This window comes from Anticarsia gemmatalis, chromosome 13, assembly GCF_050436995.1.
Source record: "Anticarsia gemmatalis isolate Benzon Research Colony breed Stoneville strain chromosome 13, ilAntGemm2 primary, whole genome shotgun sequence".
NCBI classification, from domain to species: domain Eukaryota; kingdom Metazoa; phylum Arthropoda; class Insecta; order Lepidoptera; family Erebidae; genus Anticarsia; species Anticarsia gemmatalis.
The window spans coordinates 4,617,505-4,641,801 of record NC_134757.1 but is presented as its reverse complement, the minus strand read 5'-3'; the positions used below and the strand labels follow the sequence as shown (position 1 = coordinate 4,641,801).

Genomic DNA, 24,297 nt, shown 5'->3' with positions numbered 1-24,297 from the left:
GTTGTATTACGCGGCAATGAATAAAGTAACAAAATCAGTGTTGCTTTCGTATGCGTTATAAATAGAATCGTGTGTCGTACTCGTCCAGTTACGTATCTCGTTAGTCAGCCTATTATTTGTGACCGCGTCATACCTACCGGCGCACCGTAGCTTTACTACATTATACCGACAACACACTTGTTTATGAGCAATTAATACTGTGAGAAATAGTTTAAATTCGGACAATGCTATGACGCAAACGGATATTTTCCTAACTTTTAGAGACTAGGGTAAAAAAAACAATGTTTTAAACAAATCAATATTATTTCCAATAAATTTATCAGTACATCCACATTGAATGCATATTAATTTTACTCAATAAAATACAACATAAAGTCTTCGACAGCATGAAACTAAACATAAGAACGAGTATAAGATACGATCTATTTACAATAAGGTGGTTTAAACACAAAATAAAACATTGAACATAACAAAAATCAGTGCAACAATTAAAATAATAAATATTTATAGACAGTGGACTTCAACGTGGTAGAGTTATAATAATCTAAGGATATAATTATTCAATCATTAGTTACAATGTTTGTTACAAAATTATCTATTGGCCTTCACATCACAGAGCTAAGCGATCTCGAGGGTCGACCGTGAACTGAACTGCCTCGCGGATGCGCGAGCTTTGAACTGAGATGCGTCTCACTACATACACCACACTCTATCGCTCAACAATACACTCAAATGTTACTCAACACAAACTGAAGTGGCACAAATTATATTAAAACGAAAACAGAAGTCTACACGCACGTAACGTCAGCCGTAACTCGCCGACGTTCATCAACTAAAATGCTTCATTGCTACGTAATATGTCAAAACAATGCAGAAAATCGGAGCTGCGCGTATAAATGCGTCCCGCGACACAGGAGTTAGAATAACTTGTAAATAAGCTCAAAATTTGTAAAAAAACGCAGGAGCGCGTAATATCATGAAACCAACTCTACGTCGACTCTAAAGACTAGAAAAATGCAAACCTTTCGAAGAAACCTAACGTCCGTGCCCGTCGACGAATAAATGCCCACACCATGTAAACCTAACAATGATATGTTTAGCTCCCGAAGCGATGTGACAATGTGACATGTGAGGCTCTGCTGCGGCCCGCGAGCGCGACACGACCCGACCGTATATATTATAATAAAAAGATGAACACACTATCAATATATCATATACCTAAAATATTCAACAAGGGAAATCAGCTGATTCGAGTAGTCACCAAATGTCGCTCGGCTGAGAATTTCGATAGCTTCCATACAACAATAATTACTATAACTTAGGACAGTCGTTAGGCCTTAAAATTTAAAATGTACAGTTATTTATTATGGCAGATATCAACAATCAATTTATACTATATCGATACGATACTGACAATTTTTACAGAAACAATAATAAGTTATATACACTCATGCGATAACAACGTGCACCGACTCTCGCGGCGTCGCGACGCCCCACGCTAGCAAATGGCACTTGGACACAAGCTCCCGCTACTTGGTTCTGCACGTCGACCCGCGCTCGCGTCGGGACCGAGGGTGCACAATAAACCGACTCTATCGTAATAATATACATAATAATCTAAATTATCCTAACCATAAATATACCGAAACCCTCGGCCGGCGATCGTAAACGAGAAGCGCGGATAATATTTCAAATGAGGTATCGGCAGCGGAGGGGCCGGCTCGAGTCGAAACGTTCGAAAACACAGAGGCCCGTTCGGACATACTCGAAGTCACAGAGGATACCGGGAGAGTGAGCAAAGAACGCGAACGCGAGTCTCGTCCGGCGCGCGCTCGCGTGCGGCGTGTGGCGGCTCGCCGGGGCTACGCGAACCCGGGCGGCTCCCACGTGGCGGTCCATCAGGACACGTGCGGCAGCAGGATGTAGTACAGGCACGCCGCCAGCAGCGGCACGGCCAGCGCCAGCACGTGGCGCGGCGCCAGGCGCGCGGGCTTGTGCTGCAGCACGGCCAGCTGCGCCGCCAGCCGCGCGCGCTCGGCGCACACCTCGGCCCAGCGCTCCTTGGCGCGCACCAGCTCCTCCTCCAGCGCGTGCAGCGAGCCGTTCTGCAGCGTCACCTGCAGGCGCGAGCCGTCGTCCAGGCGCACGAACGAGCCCGCGCCGCCCGCCGCGCCCGCCTCGTCCGCCGCCGCCGAGCCCGGCTCGCTGGGCGGCGGCGCCGAGCCGGCGTCCTCGTCCCGGTTGATCTCGGTGACGGCCGAGTCGGTCTCCTCCTCGTCGTCCTCGTAGTCGAGGCGGAACATCTCGTCGATCTCGGCGGAGATCTTGCCGGTGTCGATGCTCCGCTCGGTGGCCGAGTCGTCGTCGTCGGGGCGGCGCAGGTCCTCGAGCGAGCCGCCGGTCTCGACGGCCTTGTCGAGCGTGCTCCTCTCGCGGACGGTGGAAGCCCGAAGTCGTTCGATCTGTTGCTCGCGGGCGAGGAGGTCCGCGCGGAGCTTGCCCACGACGGCGGTGAGGTCGTCGACGTCGGCGCGCGTCGGTCGGAAGGCGAGCTCGGCCTGCATCTCCGCCGCGCTCGTGGCTAATCGCTGAATTTTGGCTAAGTTCGCCTCCTCGGCGACGGTCGAAAGGGTGAGTTGAGCCTAAAATTTAATAATTCATATAATAAATTACCTAAGTAATCGATAATATACCATATTTTAGTATAATAATGGATCTTTCAAATCACTATCTAAAATCGAGCGCCTGGGCTCGTGTGACTGGATGAGGTGTGATGGATGGATGAGGCACGTACCTGCAGGTCGGCGATGCGCGCGCGGTAGGTGGCGGCGTCGTCGAGCTCGAGCGCCGGCACGTCGCGCTCGTCGGGCTGCGCGGCGAGCAGGTCGTCGCGCGCGGCGCGCAGCTGCTCGTTGTCGGCGCTGGCGGCGCTCAGGCGCTCGCGCAGCACCTTGATCTCCTCGTTGAGCCCCGCCATCACGCGCAGGATGTTCGCGTACTCCACGCCGGCCTTGCTCTGCACGATAATAAAATACGTTCTGTACTGTGCTATCCGTCTTTTATTTATTCCTAGGTGGTGATCTAAGTTCCCTAATACTACGAGACCAGTATTGACAGCATAGGTCTTTGTGATTTCTGTTCATGTTATGCTTTCGTCTCGTGCCAAAAGGACAATCGCTGATTTTTAGTTTCATTTCTAACGAAAAATAATTGTAGTCGAAGTCCTCGGTGTCATCGATGCTGCGGTGGTAGCAAAATAACCTCTGTATGGAACAAAAAACGTTTGACGCTAAGAAATGTATACCGCTTTTCTGCACAGGTGCATGCGTCTTTAGCGCCTTCTCAGTGTGAAGCGACAGGGAGGGAGGTTTGAACATGATCAGTGGGCGGGGCGAGGCGGCGGCGGTCAGCGGGCGGATGCTTGACTCACCGGCCACCGCGCAACTCGCAATAAAGAACAAAGCATCGCACGAACCCACCGCGCCGTGAAATTGTGCATTAACATACATAATAATATGCTCGTATCGTACACCGCCCTTTCAAGCAAATATTAAAAATGTTGCACAGGTACACGCAGGATTTATTTGCAACATAATTGTATAATTATTTCCACGTACTGAATACAATAATGTTGAAATTGCAGCAACTTCCTCTAAGAACCGGCGAAATTTTCAGATTATTTCTAGTCAAGTAATGAACTTCAAGCAACCGAAACTAACCAAACATCTAAAGCAATCGTAGAGATGCGCAATATCGTCGCACAAAGACGCAAAGTACATTGCTATACTTACACGTTATAAAAGGGTCTTACAAATCTTTTGTTACACCAGACAAAAGTGACTAAATGAAACATGTTCAACATCGCACGTGGAAGACATTGATCGCAATAACAATCACGTGATACAGCACTTAAGCAACACAAAGCGAATGTTTTAAATTCAAGACATTCGTAAAGTGATTGGTCTTGTAAATTTAGAAAACGTTTAATGTCTACACAAAGTAAATGAAGAGGTCTAACGGTTATAAAAGAGTAGTACAATATTTTATTCTATTTGTGTATTTAACGAAGTGCCAATATTGTCAACAACCTTTGTCCAGAAGTAATTGTAACGCTGACATAGTCGAATTCGTCACACGCTACAAACAACTAATAGCAAAAAGACAACAACACTAGTTCGACGAAAACGAGCGTCATCGCAACATTAGTCGAGAAGATTCCCGACAATGATTCACTACAGTTGTGTCAGGGTCGAATAAGTCTCAGCCGAGGCCAGCACTACTGAAAGTTTTAACAAATGCATGTCATGCATTCATTTTCGTGCAATAACAATCGTTAAGCAGCGATTTCTTTTAAAAAACAAGTAGACATCCCAAATACATATTACATTTACGACTGCACTGTCTGATTTATGCTTTTAATTTTAACATTTTTCTATAAAAACAGTTGAAACTAATATTATGAATAATAAGAAAACATTGCATATCAACGTTACTTTGCACATACGTCATCATGAAACTAAGCATTTGACGGTCTCCGAACTGTTTCAAAAAGTCTCTAAAACCTTGTTTGTGTCTTTAAGAACAATTTAGATGTGTCTTTATAACAAATTTAATTTGACAATCACGGCCTGAAGTCGGATCGAATGCTAACAATCCTTTGAGAAAATGGATATTGGTCAATGGACGTATAACTCTAGAGGTCGGTGCATCAACCACAGTACCGTAGTCTCAGTAACAAGCTATTACCGAAGAAAGATATTGTAGGAATAGTAGGAAAGACTAATTAACCAATCTATGATACAATAATAAACGGTACAAGTCTAGGTTATACTCGCTTGTTTAATATGCGAGCTGGTGGTTATAGAAGCACATTACTTTCAAACTACATATGATACAACTATCAGTATCACAGACTCGCCAATTGAGCTTGAAGGTGTTCGGTACAACCTGTAGGCATGTTTGATAACTATCATATGTCTAGATAGATTTTTGGTTTTCGCACTTTCACGACTCATAGTAGTTTAATTAGTCGACATTTTGTACTTAATAACGTTTTTGTTGAATAATACGCGCCGTGAATATAGACGATAATTCAATAACAGACCAAATAGATCGATTTTGTAATCATGAGTTTGATAACTAGTATCGATTAACTGTGACTTCCAAATGTGTTACGATGGGTTCGCAGAAAAACTACTTTGTATCTGATTAGATTAAATTCCGACCCGAATGTATCAGGATTCTTAGACATTAAATAGAACAGACAACCGACAAAAATACCTATAACATTAATCAAAAAAATATACGAATATTTATACATCTTGGTCTTTTCTTTTCCCCAAACGAAATGTTAGAAAAGTAAGTTTTATTTGACCGGTTAGTAAGGACTGGTCATAAGCTTAACAAAAATATGCAACTACAATAAAAAAAACTCAAAAGAAGACGAATAGAGAAAAGGTGTGCTTTGCACTGGTTATGTGGGAAAAAATTGGTCAAACTTTAAGCTGGCTTTTAACTAATAACAAGAAAGGCAATGCTATGCTACACGAAGTCTCTCAATAAACAAATTAATTCCAGGAACGATCAAGTATTAAAAAATTAATAGATTTTGTTTCTAGGAATAACTAGGAGATATACAGACTTTCGTTTTCAAAACTTCACGTATACGAAACAACAAGAAAACGAAATATAAAGTATGCACACGTAAGTAGAAACCTAGTGGTCCAATGTAAAGTATAGTTCAACAAAAACGAATGATCCATGGAGTGACTGGAAATTGTTTTGGAACAATAAAGTACTACCACATGGATTATACATAGAATTTGGTATCCCTGCGCCGTATAACAAAATAAAATACGGAAATAATTCTTTGTTAACGAATTTTGACTAAAGAAAGAGAGTAGGTAGTAGAGACTAAGTACTTACAGGTGATATTATAATGTAACGGGTCTTAAGCGCGATCGAAAATTAAAAGTTTAGAATAACTTATTTCTTTACCCGACGTTTCGATCGAATTACATCGACCGTAGTCCGTCACCAGGTACTTTAACCTTAATTTTCAATCGCGCTTATGAACCGTTACATTAAAATATAGTCAGTTGCGCTCACTGGTCGGTAAACGATCTGTGGGTTAAGCAAACTTTGGCGCGGTCATTCCATAGATAGGTGACTGCATAGTGGTATTTGATCTGGGTGTCTCCGTGCTTCGGAGGGCACGTAAAAAAGTCGGTCCCGGTTGGCCTTCGGGCGGCTTGAACAACTTTGACACTAGGTTGACCACTAACCATACGAAAAATAGAAGATGTATTATGTGTACAAGTCGCAAGAGTTTAAAATCGTTACTTACAGGTGATTCCTCTCTAGTACTGGGCTCGCTGTATGTGGAGTTGGCATTGTTGTCGGGACGCAGCTCGCCGTCCAGTGGGCTCGAACATTCCACCTCGTGACCAGGTTCTACAACAATACATATTATTATTATTATCTACATTATTCTACATTCAATCATTTATAAACATAAACAAGTAGCGTACGACGTTCAACAGTGCCTTAGAGGTAATATCTATTTAATAGTGGCGATACATTATGTATAGAAATGACAATAATTGTTTGTGCGTGTCACTTGTTAATAAAACAATGATATTGATGTAAATCCATCTCATCAGTGTAGCTTAGCAAGAGTGGAAGCTGTTACATTAACAATTAGCACTTGAAAGTAGTTCCAGTATAGTTGAATGTCGATGTAGTTTAAGTAGTAGTTTGTAATTTGGTTAGTGGTAATTGGCAATAGGATGGAAAAACTATGTGGGTCTATTGGTCAAATGGATTAATCGTGAAGACGGAAGGTAGACGAAAGCAGGAACTGGCCTACGACCGTGGAATACAGTAAGTTTGAAAGGAAACCTAACTAGACAGTCACATAACATCGTCGCAGTGGCGTTGAGGAAGGAGCTTATACTAATAAGTGAGTAGAAGTGAATTAAAGACAGATAGACTAAAGGTCTCCCCACATTTATCGACGCGGAATCAGCTTAAGCCGAGTGCGTATCACTACACTACTTGGCATAACGACGGTCATCCGTGGCGACGCGTCCTCCGTGCTGAGCCGATGCGAATGGTATTAATAACACTCTTATTTCGCAAACATAAAGGCTTTTTTAACCGGCGTTAGCCGATTCCGCATCGACAAATGTCGGGAGACTAACTTCACAGTTCATACTGACCGTGGTTAAGTCGTGACTGTTTCTCGTCGTCAGTACACGAGTCAGGCTCACCGCTCTTCTCTTCACCGCTACTCGCACTCTCTTCACTCTCTTCGGTATGTTGCTTTTCTGTTAAGTCCATGTTACCTTAAGTGTTTTTGATAAAAAGAAAGATATAAAAACGTTACTATTTTATAGCATTTTCATACATCTCTGCCTTCTCCTTCAAATATAAAAGGCGTGATGTACAAATTTATAGAAAATAAATAATAAGTTATATTAAAAGTTGTTTCAATTACCTTTGCTTTCTGAATTATATATATTATTCTTTTTCAATATTAGTTCGAACTCCTTGGCAGACTTTCCTTCCGCAGATATGGCCTTGATGCCCACCTGGACAAAAATAAAGCCCGTTATATAGTCAAAAAAAATCTCAAAATTGAATCTTTAAACATGGGGAACACACATTAAAGTATTACACACAAACAATTTTATACAATAACAGCTACGTTCATGGTAAAATGTCGTAATATGATATTGATCAGACGGACCTGCAAAGGATATTCTTTTGTTTATGTTAAAAGGTTAAAAATCAACCAAATAAGCTGTTTTAAGGTTAAAAAACATATTTCTACGGATCACTATAATTACGTTGCAATGAAAAAAGCACGTTGCGTAGAAAAGGTTACCTTATTGAGCAGATGTTGCGGCAGTAACAGTTTGATGTAGTCGGGCAGTGCCCTGACGGCGTCCTCCAGCGACCCGCCACGCTTGGCCTCCGCCAGCTTGTTGCTGTCCGTGCTCACCACTAACATCTTCGCCTCACCGTTTTGTACTGAATACTGAAATTATACACGTATTATTACAACAGATCGTAAAAAAAACCTTAGCAATATATCGAGATGTAAAAAACCTAAGCAATATGCATGAGAGCAATAAAGAATTTGAATTTGAATTTGTAATAATAGTAACGTGTCTTAGTTAACTAGTAAAAAATATCAGATAGTTTCAGACAACGCAAATTTTAAAAATATCGGCGTCGTCGTCGTCAAAAAACGAATAAAGTGGTATCTTATACAAATAAACAAACATAAAGAAATATTGAAAATAGATCAAAATTATATCCTACGAGAATAATTCCATGTAGAAGAATAGATATTATGAGGTGAGGGGGTCTTGGCCCAGTGGTGGGATGAGAAAGACTATCCTAACATCTTATGTAATACCACGATTTAGAACATTTTATTTTTCAACATTTCAACAAACGATTTCAAGTTAAGTTATATTTTAACAATTTTCAACGATATTACTACAAAATGTTGTATAGTTGTTGTACAAAAGATATTTACAGCAAGTGGGAGATGGTTCCGGACGGCGAGCTCGCGCTCCTCGGCCGCGGCGATGGCGACCCGCGCCGCACACATCTTGCGCTCACACCGCGCTGCCAGCTTCTGCAATACACATACACACGACTTATCACAACCACCGTTCCTTCTACACACCATATCTATTAGGTCGAGGAAAAAGTCTTTTCGCATTATAGTATCTATGAACTTGTAATAAAATCTTTTCTCTACACAAAATAGCTCGATATTTGGGTACCTCATGAGCCCACTGAAAGAAACCTAATGAACCGTGTACTCATTTGAGAATCTTGAAGCCAAAGAGATTTTATTACAAGTTCATACATACTATAATGCGAAAAGACTTTTTCCCCGACCTAATATAATAACAACCACTATATTACATTGTTATTTTTCTCAACAAATTAGTCCTAGTGTACCGAACGAATACAAGCAAATACGACCAATGCTATTTATATATGGCTCTAAACGGTTTGCTTCTATTTTGCCCTTTGCGTGTACACTTTTTGATAACATTTCTTGTGACCCACACTCATGGCAAGGTCAAATTAAACACATTGTACCTGTTTAAATATTTGTCACCAATCAATAATATAGTTCTAAAAAAATATGATGTGAGTACATTTTAGCTAAACATAGCAACGGTACTCAATGACGAGAAATTATTCAGTAAAGTAAGGTTTTAGTTTAGTTCTTTATGAATGAACGAAGTCAAATACTTGTTGAACATTGACTAAGTTCCAAAGACAATATAACAAGCAATGGCCTACATCTATCACGGTGGAAACAACTAAACAGTTAATATTGTTTCGAAAGGTGACAGCTCATTTGTATAGATAAAAGTTGTTACTCAACCTGCCATTTAACAAGTATTCTGTATGTAATCTATGTTGTCGTGTTGCATAAATTAGATTTATAGATAGTTTGAATATGATAAATATTTTGAAATGTGCATTGTTTACTCCTAATATGGTCATTATTCTGTAACACCAAAAATGTTATTGCAAATTATGCAAGACACATAAGTTTTTGATAATTGAATTTGGCTATGATTTTTTTTTGTTTAAATGGGTGTAGAGTAAAGTGAATTTCAAACATGTTTAATATGTTCTATTTGACCTACAATATAGGCAAGTTAGAGCCCTGTCACAAAAGGACGCCATGGCGGCGTCGCTGGCTACGTATCCTTAGTTAATATTGAAATGCATGTCACCTAACTCACGTGGCGCGGTTTGGCAACATGACATTTCAATATTAACTTAGGGTATGAAATGGCGGCAGGTGCGTGTGTGTGACCTGTAGCTCGGCGAGCGCGTTGTTGGCGGTGAGGCGCAGCGTATAGTTGTGCTGGTGCAGCGCCGACACCTCGCGACTGCGCCGCTCCAGCGTCTCCTCCAGCGCCAGGCGCTGCTCGTGCGCCACGCGCAGGCTCTCCTGCGCCACCTCCTGCAACACGCCGCCGCAATGAGTTAGCACATGGGTGAGCTACTATACCATCTCGTCGAATCTTACGAAATATCAATATAATGATCCCATAAACGGACATTTTATAATTAATAAATATTTTGGGACAACTCACACACGCTTATCTGACTCCAAACCAAGCAGAGATAAACATACTTTTATACTTCTAGATACATACTTATATAGATAAAGTTACAACCAGGCTCAGAACAAATACTCGTGCTCGTCACACAAATATTTGACCCAGGAGGGATTCGAGCCCGCCAGGCGCGGTGCTACGGTTATTGCGGCGAGATGAGTACGTTAACCACTGTGTACACGTATCGCCTAAAGTGAGGCCCTCAGAGTCGGATGAGTCAGTCAGGTGCGCACCTGGTAGTTCCGCTTGTCGCTGAGCAGCTGCGCCAGCTGGTGGTGGTCGGGCTGCTTGCCCACGGCCAGCATGGTCTCGAGCGTGTGCACGCGCATGAGCAGGCGCTGCTCGCCCACGAACAGCTCCCAGCTGGCCGCCGCCTCGGCGCGCGTGCGCTCCACGCACTCCCGCAGCGTGCGCAGCCGCGCCTCCAGCGACGCCTCGCGCTGGATCGCGTCCTGCACGAGTACACACGAGTTATATTTCTTATATTACCACCTACACATTTTTTTCATTGTCCTATCTAAATTTTAAGTAATATTGCACTGAAAAATATTTTTAGGTAATCACCATAAAAAAATAATATTGTCTTTCTAATGTGTATTCATCACTACTTTTACGTTTATTATGAATGATACTTTACAGGCTGATTCTCCATTTTTATTAACCCGATTGCAACTTAAAAAGGTAGTTGCGACAGGGTTAAGAAAAGTTTTTAAGTAGTATTTAAAAAGGACTTGCCTGTACAAAGTTATTGAGCTGATACAGTTCTTTGAGATGCAGCGGCGTGGTCATCGTAGGATTAAAGGAAAGTTTCGCCTCCTTGCCATCGGGGTGATACAGCTTGAGCAGGGCAACCACTGGCGGGAACGTATTCTGGAACAAAGATAACACCTTATTAATAAAATATTTTTAGCTCCAGTGAAATTTTTTAAACAATATAATCATTTAATAACACAATAAAATAAAACACCATAATGTTTTAGTTCTCTCTTTTTCTGATAATTTTGCCTATTCATATTTCTACTTATCGAAATTAATAGATCGTGAATATTGACTGTAGGCTTTTCAAAGCCCTTCATAGGGCTTTGAAAAGGCCCTCTTTGGGGTCACAACTCGTTCGTGCACGTATACACTCGTATACGTAGTGATATAATTATTGTAAATTAAACACAACCAATGTTTATTCACTCTTTAAATTTATCAAACTGTACACCTGATTTTTAAATCGACTTTACCATTTTAATGAAATATAAAATAAAAATCTAAAGGCATTGTGTAATTAATTATTGGCATTAAAGATCAGAGATCATCGGTCATTGACCTTTACGCGGTTGTATAGTTGAATCGCACAAGTGGCTTGGTCTAACAAAGATTTCGTGTAACATAGAACTAATTACTACAATCCAGCAACTAAATAATGAACAATAGTTTGTCACATATTTAGTAATATTCATGAAATAGTTAAAATATGTGACACCTTGTTTACATATTTAAAAGTTACAACATTTCGCAGTGTCTTTCAAAAGGACGTTATTATAAGCTTCCAAAAATTTATCGTCCTATTAATTGTTGTCAAATATATTAAGTTAGACAAATTAAATTTATAATTAAAGCAAACAAAGTGATAAACTATAATATACGGCTAACGTAATTATCTGGTATTCTTTATGTTTGTATAAACAGTTGCATATCACTATAAACTAGAAAATATGCAACACAATAATTTTCAAAAACAAAAAATAAGAGATAAGACACATATTGTTACGACGAAATATATTACACATTTCTAATTTATAAAACATAATACTGGAAATATATCAAAGATCACAAGTCGATCAAACTGGTTTTACTACTTTATACAAGTTTTATTTAGATGGGAAAATACGACATAGAAAAATAATATGATGACGTGATATTAAGAATCTTATTATTAATACCTGAATATCAAGATACTGATGATACTTGTATAAAGTAAATAATAATAAAAAGCTGCAACAAGTACATTACGTACCATTGTAAAGACAGCTGTTGAACGTAACTGTTAAACTCATTGCTTGACAACAGCTTGCATCGACCGCAATAATTTATACATCAAATTGATTCACGTTTGCGGCAAACGATATCGAGCAACAGGTGTTCTGAACCACCCAAAGCTCACCACTGAAGTGTAAAAAAAGTGTACCTTTTCAGAATTGCCGGCATTTTCCACGACCGGTATGCCAAATTGTACCACGTCACCGGAGAACACTTCATGCGGCTCTTGTTCCTTAGATATAGAGCAACGGTTGTTGTTGATGAATGTGCCATTGCTGCTCTGATTGTCCTGTAAACAAACAAACAATCATGTTTTCGCGAATACCTTACAGCACTGGATTGTAATGTTTATAAACAAGCGCGTGTTTTAACTGCCAAATATCATCGTAGTAGACTCGTAACGTTCGTTGCAATTATTCGTTACTAGCTGACCCGCGCAACTTCGCTTGCGTCACATAAGAGAGAATGGGTCAGAATTTTCCATGTTTTTGTAACACTTTTTACTGTTACGTACTCTGCTCCTATTGGTCGTAGCGTGATGATATAAAATATGCTTTTTTTTCACGAAAAATATTCTCAAAATTATTTATATCTCTTATTATAACGAAGTCGCGTTAAGGTATATTCGCCATTAAAACAGTTGCCATGGCAACGGAATTTTGTTAATTCAATGTCATTATAATATTGATTTGTCGCGATTTCGTTGAATTTTCTGAATTTTCCCGGAAAATGCGTCATTTTCCCGGGGTAAAAAGAAGCCTATGTCCTTTCTCGGGTATCAAAATATCTCCATACCAAATTTCATGCAAATTGGTTCAGTACTTTAGACGTGATAGAGTAGCAGACAGACAGACAGACAGACAGACCGACAGACAGACAGACAGACAGACAGAGTTACTTTCGCATTTATAATATTAGTATGGAATAGTATGGATTGTATCTCCTTAGAATAATATGCAATATAGAACTCATTTGTAATTATACCACTGCAAAGGAGCACTGTGCGTTCGACTTCTACAAAAAACAAATAAGACTATATTTAAATACATGTTTTTTCCAGGTCTAGTTCAACTTTACATCCGTCGAAAACTAAGATTAAGGTAACACGAAAATCCAAATACGATTTCTTTTAATAAATACATAGAAATGGTACACAACTCGCTACTATTTCTAATTACACGAACGAAATATTTTTTTCAAGAAATGTTATAAAAATCGTTGCCGTTGTGTAGTGTGCATCTATAATATATCTTTATATAAAACTTCAATATCCACAGCTAATGTAGACTTATTTGTTAATAAACAGACACATTAACGTAACAAGTAACCAACGGTAAAAAAGGAATGGGAAAGAATATTCAAGAGCAATACAAAAACGTCGGCATGTCACACAGACATCCACATTCGGCACACTTTACCTTTAAAACACCGCACTGAATAATACACTCAACTATTTTAATTTATTTATGGCATTTCTAAGTTTACATCTAATTATCATTTTAACCGGCTCTATGTTTCCGTCAGTAGTTATTCGACTGCCTATCAATGGATCTGGGTTACAATTCCCGAGTCACACCAAATGCTATTGGATTTTTTAAATTTCTATTAGAATATCCTCAATTGTTTGCCCGAAGTTTGGTAACATACCCATAATAAGGCAATAGGCTCCCGCCCTGTCACACGTCATTATAAATGGCAAAACGTGGGTGTATTTCACACAACTTCATACTACAACTAATTTATCTAGATTCCGTAAGGGTGATAAACTAAAATACTAAGCATTAATAAATTAAAGCATAACTGGTACGAGAGAACCCGTTCTAAAAATTAACATACCATACATAGACAAGTAAGGTTTACAATATGTTTCATCTAATTTTACATTTAAATATATTCGTGCGTTCAGTTTGAGAATTCCTCACGATGCGTTTAAATATTTCTTAGTACAGGGTAAAAGACTTATAAGGGTCTAGATATGATCTCCTTTTTTTTAGTACAGTTATTTCATATTGCATGCTAAACGCCACCCGAAGGCCTTTGACATGCCTTGGCCAGTATCGTCTTCATTGGCCACAATTGGGTCAACTTATAAAGTGCCCTCCGAAACTCAGAACTGCTCAGTGGTTTATTAGTTGGTATGTACCAATTTATGTGACCTTACATCACCATTCATCCTTCAATATTTATACAAATGCTGAATTTTAATACAAACTAGGAAAACGGCAGTAACAATATTAGAAGACTTCAAGTATTGTTTTAATGTGAAGCAGTTAAATGAAGGTTATTCGAAACTTATTTTTTACAAGCATACATAGACATTGTGTTATGTGTTGCAAACATTACCTTTACCTTCCTTTTTTGTTACAAGGAGAACGGAACTAGAGATACTTCCGTTCTGGCGGTAAATTAATTACTTATTAAAGATTATCATCTTATTGTGTACATGAGACAAATGCTTCCACTCGATTCTAGTGTTTGTATAGTAAAAAATGTACTCTAGAACTGTACAATAAATTGCAGTCATACCATCATTACTTACGGCTGCAAATATCAATTTTCCTCGTTCATGTAAAGCAGCGAACGCAGCGTGTTATCGAGGTTACGATCAACCTTAGTGTCTTCATTCTTCACTACTTATTGTGGATTTTACGAGGCAACGATCAACGTTACGCGAACAATCAAACGTTTGTAGGCAAACAACCTCTAAAACCGAAGCCACAGTTCGGTAAAACGGAATTAGCATGAAGACGAGCGAGCGCCGGGCGCTCGTAGAAATCGCTCGTGGGCGGATATGGTGAGAGCCGAGAGGAGCCGACTACTCGAAATACTAGGCCTTAACACGTAACAAGCACAAGGTTCTTTCATAACATCGTATGTGGGTTGATTCCAACTCTTCGTATCGCTCGCAATAATCCTATCACCATTTTGGATTTGGCCCTGTTACCGATGTTACCTAAACACAATAATACAGCTAAGAATGTTTACAGACCAAACGCTAACGTACGAGTACGAGTAGATATGAATGAATACATTTACTGGCTATTATAAGAACAATTCACGCATTGTTCTTAATTTACTTTGTACTATTGTTAACAGAATTTTCACAAAACATTAAGGTTAGCGTAAGAGGAAACGGAGAATCGTGTATATCTGTTTTACGCTGTTTAAGTATGCTAATTTAAGCACGAGCAAAACCGCGGCCGCTTGCTTATGTCACATAAATCCAATTGTCCTAGTTGGAGAATCATTCCAGTGCACCAACTATTCAATAATACGGTAGATACAAAAATAACTAATAGGATTTATTCCTAACCTGTTCTAAAGAATTTGGGCTAGACCGTACAGAACTGTCTCCATAAAATATCTTACGCCTAATTGGGCAAAAAAAGAAGACCACGCACGGACCTAAATTACTGTGAATTGGAACTCGTGTAGACGCTCTTTTTTCTTCAAATATAGAAACCATAACAAAATTTATATTATCGAGTAAATGTCGGTGTACAATTCAATAAGATCATGAACCACTGCCAGTTGCCCTCGATAGAAGTAATAATAACCATAGCGAACTCTCTGACTGGCGCAGTTTCGCATTAATGGGTACTGTTATGGAAAGAACTTTGCAAACTTGACTGACGACAATTGATCAATCTACAGTACTACTATAAAGAGGTGGTTCCTTTGTTCTATTGTTTCAAGTGATCTCAACAGCTACAGGACGGATTTGAATTGTTTTTATCAATATACAGCAAATTCTTTAGTTTCGCCGACAACATGTATTCAAATATCGCAGTGCTATCAACTCAAAGATCTTTTTTATGTTGGCGCGACATTGTTACATACAAATTAAAACTAGGAACAAACAACACTATTTATGGAGCTTGTGACAAAACAAGAAAAATTATATTCTTTTGGAAACAGCCTTGACCAATAAAGCTATCTTCCCCACGATATATACTACTTACCCATTTTAGTTACGGCGTATGGTCGACGGATATAATAATAGTGTTCGCCGATAGCGGCTAGCTACAGCAATGTAAGCAACAATAGTTAAAGTCGGTAGGTAACAATTTGCTGGACTCACCACAAGGTAAAAGTGGCCCTTGTCGTAATAGAGCGTGGCATGGTGACGAGACAGCACTCTGCATTCGAATATTGTGTTCGTTGGGCTCGGCGTCGTCCGATACACGTTGCGTCCAATCTGTAATGTTACACATATGTCAATATCTTTAAAATCATGAAATCAGAAAATATAAGATAATTTCAGCCAAAATTGAGCACCACTGGATTAGTTTGCCAATATAGTCAGCCTTGCCAGGCGTTGCTACGTAAGCAACGCAAATTAACGAGGCATTGTAGTAAACATTCCTAAAATGTAGGATACTTGTAAGTAGCAACCGTACACAAGAGTTGTGGTTCTAGTACTAACAATGAAAAGACAAAGTACATTTGTGTTCTTATTTGATGGAAACACGTCGTCCAGGAGCGTAGAAAATAAGGGTCAAACTGCGTGCAATGAATGTTTAATGAAACGTTGAACAGTCAAGTGTCACCGTCCTAAGCATAATTTTGGAAAAGTTACAATAGGAACAGTTGTTCTCAATTCTAAAGGGAGATTGTGTTAAATAAGGAAATTAAAGTAGTTTGCCTCCTAGTTGTGTCACTCCATATTATGTCACGATTGTTTTGGAAATCGACCTCGGCCGCTTATTTTACAAATGTTTCTTGTTCTTAGAAAAGTCCAATATACAATGTCCAATAAAAAAAATCACATAACAAACAGTTATGTAGTGCGGTATATTTAGTTTTGTTTTTCTTATAAATAGTTAGGAAGTATTAGGAACCTAACGAACTCATAGTCGAAAATACATCAGCACTCATTGTCCCGTGAAAGTTGCTTGTAAACTCAACTAAGGAAACGGGTTATGCAATAGTCGTAGGCGACTAGCAACAACTTATCTGTCACCGCTTATCTATTGTGATGGACCAAAACAGCGAATAGTGAACCGGCGAGTTTTTATAATAACCAGGCCTCTGTTTCGCGGACCATATGGTGCGCAATTTAAAAACATACTATGGAACTTTGATACTAGCTATTGTTCAGTTCCAATCTGTTGTCACCGCAGCTTATTACGAGCGTAAACCCGACCCATGGCATGTCGTAAAGCGACGCTACGCAACACCTGTCTATATCACTTTTACTGGAGATAAAAGTGCGTGAAGTTAAACACGGAGAGATTTATTTATCTTCAGTGATTAAAGCCACACCTATGTTTAGTCCCTCAGCGCGTGTTAACTATCAACTTATAGTGTTTTCCCCCTTTTTCATACTAATTGGATGTTCTCACGATATACCCCTTGCTGTGCAAAGCTCTGGAAACTGTTTTCAATGTTACCGGTGTGTGTGAAATAGGATTTATTACTTGCATAACGTTGCGTTGAAGATTGTGTACACAAAAATATAAAAATGTGACAATATTTCGTAGTCAATGGTCTGTTGGCTCAAATAAACCAAATAGGTATTGAAAATGCATAAAATAGAAGTTCAAAAATTGTATAAGGAACTTATAATGCCAGAAGGTAACAATGTGCCTTCAACGACATTGGGAAATAACCGTCGAATACTAACTGACTCTGACAAAAGTCTATCTAAAATATAATACATATTGAATAATAATATAGTTAAGTATATTAGCGCCACTTAGAAGGGAGGAAAATATTTAGCTTATGCACTATGCAGTATGCACCTCAATCAGTTCGTCAAGGCTAAGAACTGGACAGGTATTACAAAAACGTAGTCTCCTGTCAAGCGTGTGTGCAAACGAGTGTGTTGTATAATTAATTCACATGATGTTTGCATTATTACATCCATAACATAACCACTCAGATGCACGCACCAGTTATAGGTTATTGATTCGCGTTCATTACTCGGCTCGTTTGACTGATAGGCTTCCAAGACATTAACTACAAAGTCTTAGCTCATTATAACATAGCGAACTAATTACGTTTTTTACTCTATTATCTTATTAATGAAGTCGCAAATAGAAAGAAAATTTTACTGCCAAGTAAACGCTCAAGTTCTCCAGATACGCACAAACACAATTTTCTTAAATAACAACCCAACGAATGCGTGTATTTAGACATCGCAGAAAGTTTCTCACAATTCATTACGCATTTATTGTTAACCGGGTAATGTGAGTAGCACAGATATTAAACAATACATTATTCATTATCTCGTATCAGGAACACGTATTTATTCAATGGTACTTTTCCTTTATTACTCCTTAAGGGCCCTCGCTGTTATTAAATCGTTTACCTTCGACCCCGCAATCACAGCTTTCAATATGAATCAATTTTATTGGTCAGACGGATAAAAATTACAAACAATGAGTCAGGCATCAACGCTCATACCCATGCACGAATAATTACGACTGTTTAACTGTTGCTATTAATCTGGGGGCACGGAAGTGCCCCCGCAAGTCGAGCAAAAAAAAAGCGGCACGGCCGTAACATCCTTTTCTCGAAGCAATTCGGGCTATTTTTGACACCCCTATAATTTCGTTGTGGATAAAACAGGAAGCCTGGATTTTCAGCAACTAATCAGTAATTGTATAAACACGGTATATTTAAAATTTCAGTCAATTTGAACCAGTAGTTTAAGAATGACAACTTGTTAAAATTTTGAATTTTGTCACTCACTGATTCACTGACTCACTGACTCACCGATCATCAAAAGTCTAAGGTACTTCTAGCAGACTTAGAAGCTTAAAATTTAGAATACAAATAGGATTTAGTGTCTTAATCATGGGAAAAATCTAATATTTTTTAATTTCGATCCAGTTTTTTAAATACACCAACTGCAACAATAACTTTGTAATCCTATATAAATGTATAAGATTACAAGGTTATATTTGCAGTTAATGATAATTCATTACACAGTAATAATAATTGATTACTGTAGAAAATAAAATAAATAGGTACCTACTATATGAGGCATAACGGGAGGGGGTAAAGGGTGGGTAAAGGTGATTAGCCCATGAAACTTAACAACATTCCCATAGGAAAATATGTTGAATTATGAAAAAAAAACGTCTTTCCATACAAATTGGACTTATGTTCGCTCTACAAAAAGAAGTGAGATGCCATCAAAAACATTCTGTAAAAACCTCAAGTCTCGCCGTAAAAAGTGGTGAGATCTATACAATACCAAGTCGATTAATCTATTTAGTCTCTACTTAAAGGACCTTCTGTCTTAAGTTATTACGTATGTTATTATCATGCCAATTAAAAAAAAATACCTTTAAAACAAATAGATCGACTTGGTCATCGCAAGAAAACACAAATTCGCCATTAACATTTCAGGAGCATTAACTTCTCGTCGTGCTGTGTAGTGTGATACATACTAATAATCAAATCATGCGATGGCCAGGTCGGTCTATTTGTTTTAAAGGTATTTTTTTTTAAATTGGCATGATAATAACATACGTAATAACTTAAGACAGAAGGTCCTTTAAGTAGAGACTAAATAGATTAATCGACTTGGTATTGTATAGATCTCACCACTTTTTACGGCGAGACTTGAGGTTTTTACAGAATGTTTTTGATGGCATCTATTTAATACACATGGAGCTATTGAGATGGGTCAATAAGGAATAGCATAAAGTTCAGTGAGCTGGAAAGGCTTATTGTTAGAGCAGTATTTATGACAGTTTTGGAAATGAGGCCTGTATTTTAGATTACAACGATTCTCTAGCACTGATTTCAACCTTCTTACAAATTACGTATTGCAAGAAGCTCGACACGGTAAAACAGAATCAAATAGGATATTTCCAGCGCGGTATTGAGGATGTCGTTGTTATACTGGATTAATTAGGTACATGAAGAGTCTTGCTATATGTTAACCACAACTGTATGCGGGGCCGCAGTCTTGTAATGGAGCAGCATTAGTTTAAAGCTTTTAGTACAAATATAAAACTGATAAGTGTGGACTTCCTTAGAGCGCGGTAGCAGATGCGTAGTCTAAAATAGCACAATTTAATCTCATTAAATTTAATTGCCAATGCACAATTGTGATCGTCTCAAGCACCTCGGGGCTGGGGTCACGGTGAGTCAGTCATGGACTCGTGGTCGCACATATTCCCGCTCACTGACGACCACGCCTGGACTGCATACAAACTCAATTATGGATAAATGCGTGATACGAGTGTGCTGCGATTGTCAATTGCGTTTTATTTAGACGATCGTCTTGAACAAAAGAACTTAGTTAAGATGTTATACTTAGCGCTTGATTGATGTAGAAGCATTTTTTTAATATCGACAATTCTTGATTCCGTTTCGGAAAAAATATTGTAACTTTCTGAAAAACTGCCTACCTAAAGGCTACAGCAAAACCTGGCGGTCGTAAAACACGACTGACTTAATTCTAAGGGCCCCATGAGGAGGATTTCGTGTAGTAGTTACCTAGTCGCTCTCGTTTACCAGCAGCTGCTATGCCAGAAGGTGAATGGAAACCCAATATAAGGTTTCCATTCACGCACATTAAGCTAACGCGTTGTTATCGCGAATTTAGTGAATGAGTTTTTTTTTTTACTTTTCTTATTGTTACATTTTTTGTACACTCTTAAATATGAAATGTTATTAGGTACGATGAATAATATATAACTTCAGTCTAGTCTATTAAATATTGAAGTGACTTATTTATTATATGCATATACAGATAAACAATTTTGTGGAATGTTTTATTCTAAAAGATTTTGTTGTCCATAATACAATGGTATAATCTCTATAAAGCCAAATTTAAAATAAATTGAACAAAGCAAATGAATTTTACCAGAACAAACAAACTTTTTTGTTCAGTCAAATAAATTGGACTGCATAAGTTTGAGCCACCAAACTTTTGAACCAGTACATTTCTTTTAAAAAATAAGGCATTTTTTCAATGTAGGATTTCTAATACTGATAACAAGATAGTTTTTATAGTAGTTGAATGCATAGATTGAAGCAATGTAAAGAATTTTTGGCTTCCACCTGTGGTAAGTACAAAACTATTAGTAGGCTGATATTATTTTTAGATAGGATTTACATTGTACAAACTAATACTGAAGACTAGTAGGTATTTTTATTTGGCACTGTTTGACAGAACATCTTTAGGAGTTTTACTTTTTAAACTTATTGAATGAGTGAAATATGTGTGTGGTATTAGTAAAAATTACTCCTGGGTATTTTAACAACCAAAAAATTAATATTGGTGTTTATTAAACTAACAAACTATAAATCTACAAGCCCTGTTTAAATTATAAAAAAATATCTGCAATTATATTTTTTTTATTGTAACAATTTTTGTCCTTGATATTTTTACTGACAGTAATAATTACATGTGGGCTGATAACAAACTGTCAAAATTTTACATTCATGGTTTCATATGCTGTTTTATATTTGCTCCACATTGTCAAATGTTGCAAACAAACCTAAGATAAATGTTAAAAATAACATTCCTTATCCAGATAAAAGTTGTTATCATAGTTGAGAAATAGATTAAGAGTATTGAGAATAATCCCTAACTAAAACAGGGCAAGAAAGAATACTGTAACAAAGATATATACTTTAGTAAAGATAGCTTTTTTTATCAGACTGATAGGTACAAAAATGTATTTTGTTGTATACAAATCCAATCATCTCTAGGTAGGAAAGACAAAGAGTTTTATCTGTGCAAGTGGCACATTTGCAATAATATGTAGAAATAAATTCGTTTTTACAGCAAATTTCCCCCGATACAGGCTGTGCCTATTGGGGTTGTCATAGTTATAAGCATAATTTTGTAATATTAGACTGGTAATAAATGTTTTTTTTTTTTTTTTAATTAGTGCCAACTTGTAGATACCATGCAGATGTTAAATTCAGGTATTAATGAATCCTTGTGTTTGATGAACACCATAGTCCATGGCATGTATGCTAATTGTCTATAACTATGATGCATCACTGAATATAATGAATTAATGCATAACAAATTGTGCATTCCATATGCATTACTTAAGAAATGGTGTAAAGCTTACATATACTACTCATATTTACAAATTAGACCAGTTGTTTGTTTTTTAATTAACTTGCATGTGTTAACAAATAATAAGTCTTTATCTACTTCCCTTGTACGTCAGTTTAGTGACTTTATATCAATTTTACTCTGAAGTTATGTATGACCAAAATTATTGGAAATTTGCTTCCAACAGATACTCCTCATAAATGTGCTGTCTTATTGGATTCATTTACTTTTTTAATGCATATTATTTTATTTAAAAAATGTATACTTAGGGAAGTTTTTAACACATTTCACAATGAAATAATAATAAAATTAAGAAACATTTCATATTAACATGCTAAGAGTAACAGTTCAACCTTGCAATAGTTACAACAGACTTATTGACACCTAGTTCTGAGCAAAATTTTGGCCATAGTTTACAGATCATTATGAAATAACAGTAATGATCCATATATGTTACATTCCATATTTAAAACATTTTTATATAAGGCAATCAGTGTGGTTGTGACATAAATTTTGCAATGCCTTTTAAGCATAATTTGTATGTGTATGGTGTTATAAAGTCAATTATAAGGCTATGTAAGATAATGTTCAACTGTTTATTAAAAGTATACACAGCCAAACCTATTCATACAATAACAAGTACAAATATGTACTGATAAAAGGGGGAAATAATGAATAAATATTGTATTTGTGATAATCTATACACCCACAAGTGTAGTACAGGTTAGCTACAAAGCAACTCTTCATGATAAAGCATTATACATGTTGCTGTGCAAATCATATCCTGCCAAGTCACACCATCTGACATGAACACTCTAATTACTGCTATCTAATAAACACACACGGTTGTTTAGACCTCACACATACCACATCAGAGAGGGTAACTCTCAGATGACATGTCATGTCAACAACTTAGTTGACTACAGCCTACAGATTATTATTGCCTACCTTATCCAATATATAATAATTAAAATTTACCTTAACTGGTTGCTCCAATGTTACGCGTCTTTCATCAAACGCCAGTGAATTCGAGTGAGGAATGAAGATCGCCCTCGGTATACCGCCTTCCTGGTTATTTGGTAGATCTGGACCAGGTGTCCAGTTGTAATCCATATTTTTAATAGTATTATTCATGATTGGTTTAACTTTCTTGCTCTTTGCTATCACCATCGCACACACTGCTCCTCAGAGTCAGCATCCGTGCCTCGTACGAGATTTAACGAGTAACACATCGATGATCGAAACCGAAATCTATTCACTTGCTGCAAGGTGAAAGGTGAACACTGATCACTGCCATTTTGGGGGCCAAGCACTGTTTCGAACTAAATGAAGTCAAAACGATATAATTGATAATATGTTCTAAATATCGCAGTAATTATGCAAACACCATTATTTATGAAACTTGATTCCTTTCGTCTACGTAGGTATTGGTGATGTACAAAAATTAAAACCTGGAATAAATTTATTAAAAACTAGCTATTAACTATTATTGTATATCAAAAACAGTTCACGTGTGGTTCTATATTGTAGAAATATACTATTTTCAGGGCGTCAATCAAAATTAACATTTGAGGAACTTACGAAATGGGCGCACGATTCGGACATTTGTTTTGTTGAAATAGAGTTTCTATTCTTAGTTGACTAGTCATAATTTGAATCGATTAACTCGACTATTGATAAAAACCCAATCGTTAATTTTACCTTTGTGCGTAATAACTTTAGCTAAGCAAATAATGAGGGAAGATATTTATTCAATTTTTTATTCAATTTAAAAAACATTGTTTATTTAAACGTCTTTTGACAAATCTTATTATTACTTTGAATCCTGTGGGAATATGTTTTTAAACCGATGCGATGCAGCGATGTTAACACGTTGTGGCCTGATCAGTAGGTACCTAAATTCGTCATGTACCTATATATCGTTAAAAATTTAGAAAAGATAGGTACCTACTTATTCAATTATTTAACGAGATGTGTTTTTATTGATACTATTGTTGCACTCGCCTAACTTTTAATAATATTCGGCGAATAAATGATTTAACTTATTTATAGAAAAAAAAACCT

At 37.7% G+C, this 24,297-nt stretch overlaps 1 protein-coding gene across 3 annotated transcripts; it reads right to left on the bottom strand.

Annotated features, from left to right (window-relative positions):
• Window positions 1–284: 284 nt before the first annotated feature.
• Slmap (Sarcolemma associated protein) lies at window positions 285–23,860 on the bottom strand. Of its 3 annotated transcripts, none has more exons than XM_076121359.1 (14): window positions 23,815–23,860; window positions 23,212–23,495; window positions 16,279–16,395; window positions 12,346–12,486; window positions 10,902–11,036; window positions 10,400–10,618; window positions 9,860–10,009; window positions 8,549–8,650; window positions 7,889–8,041; window positions 7,499–7,592; window positions 7,221–7,346; window positions 6,347–6,453; window positions 2,795–3,016; window positions 285–2,642 (listed from the first exon to the last, which is right to left on the bottom strand). In XM_076121359.1, exons 2-14 carry the CDS (start codon window positions 23,401–23,403, stop codon window positions 1,899–1,901), a joined length of 2,502 nt encoding a protein of 833 aa, XP_075977474.1. In that variant the 5' UTR covers window positions 23,404–23,495; window positions 23,815–23,860; the 3' UTR covers window positions 285–1,898. The 3 variants fall into 3 exon arrangements, with proteins under 3 accessions (XP_075977474.1, XP_075977477.1, XP_075977476.1); XM_076121362.1 differs by having other exon boundaries at window positions 7,221–7,328; XM_076121361.1 differs by having other exon boundaries at window positions 23,212–23,684; window positions 23,815–23,829.
• Between the last annotated feature and the right edge of the window lie 437 nt (window positions 23,861–24,297).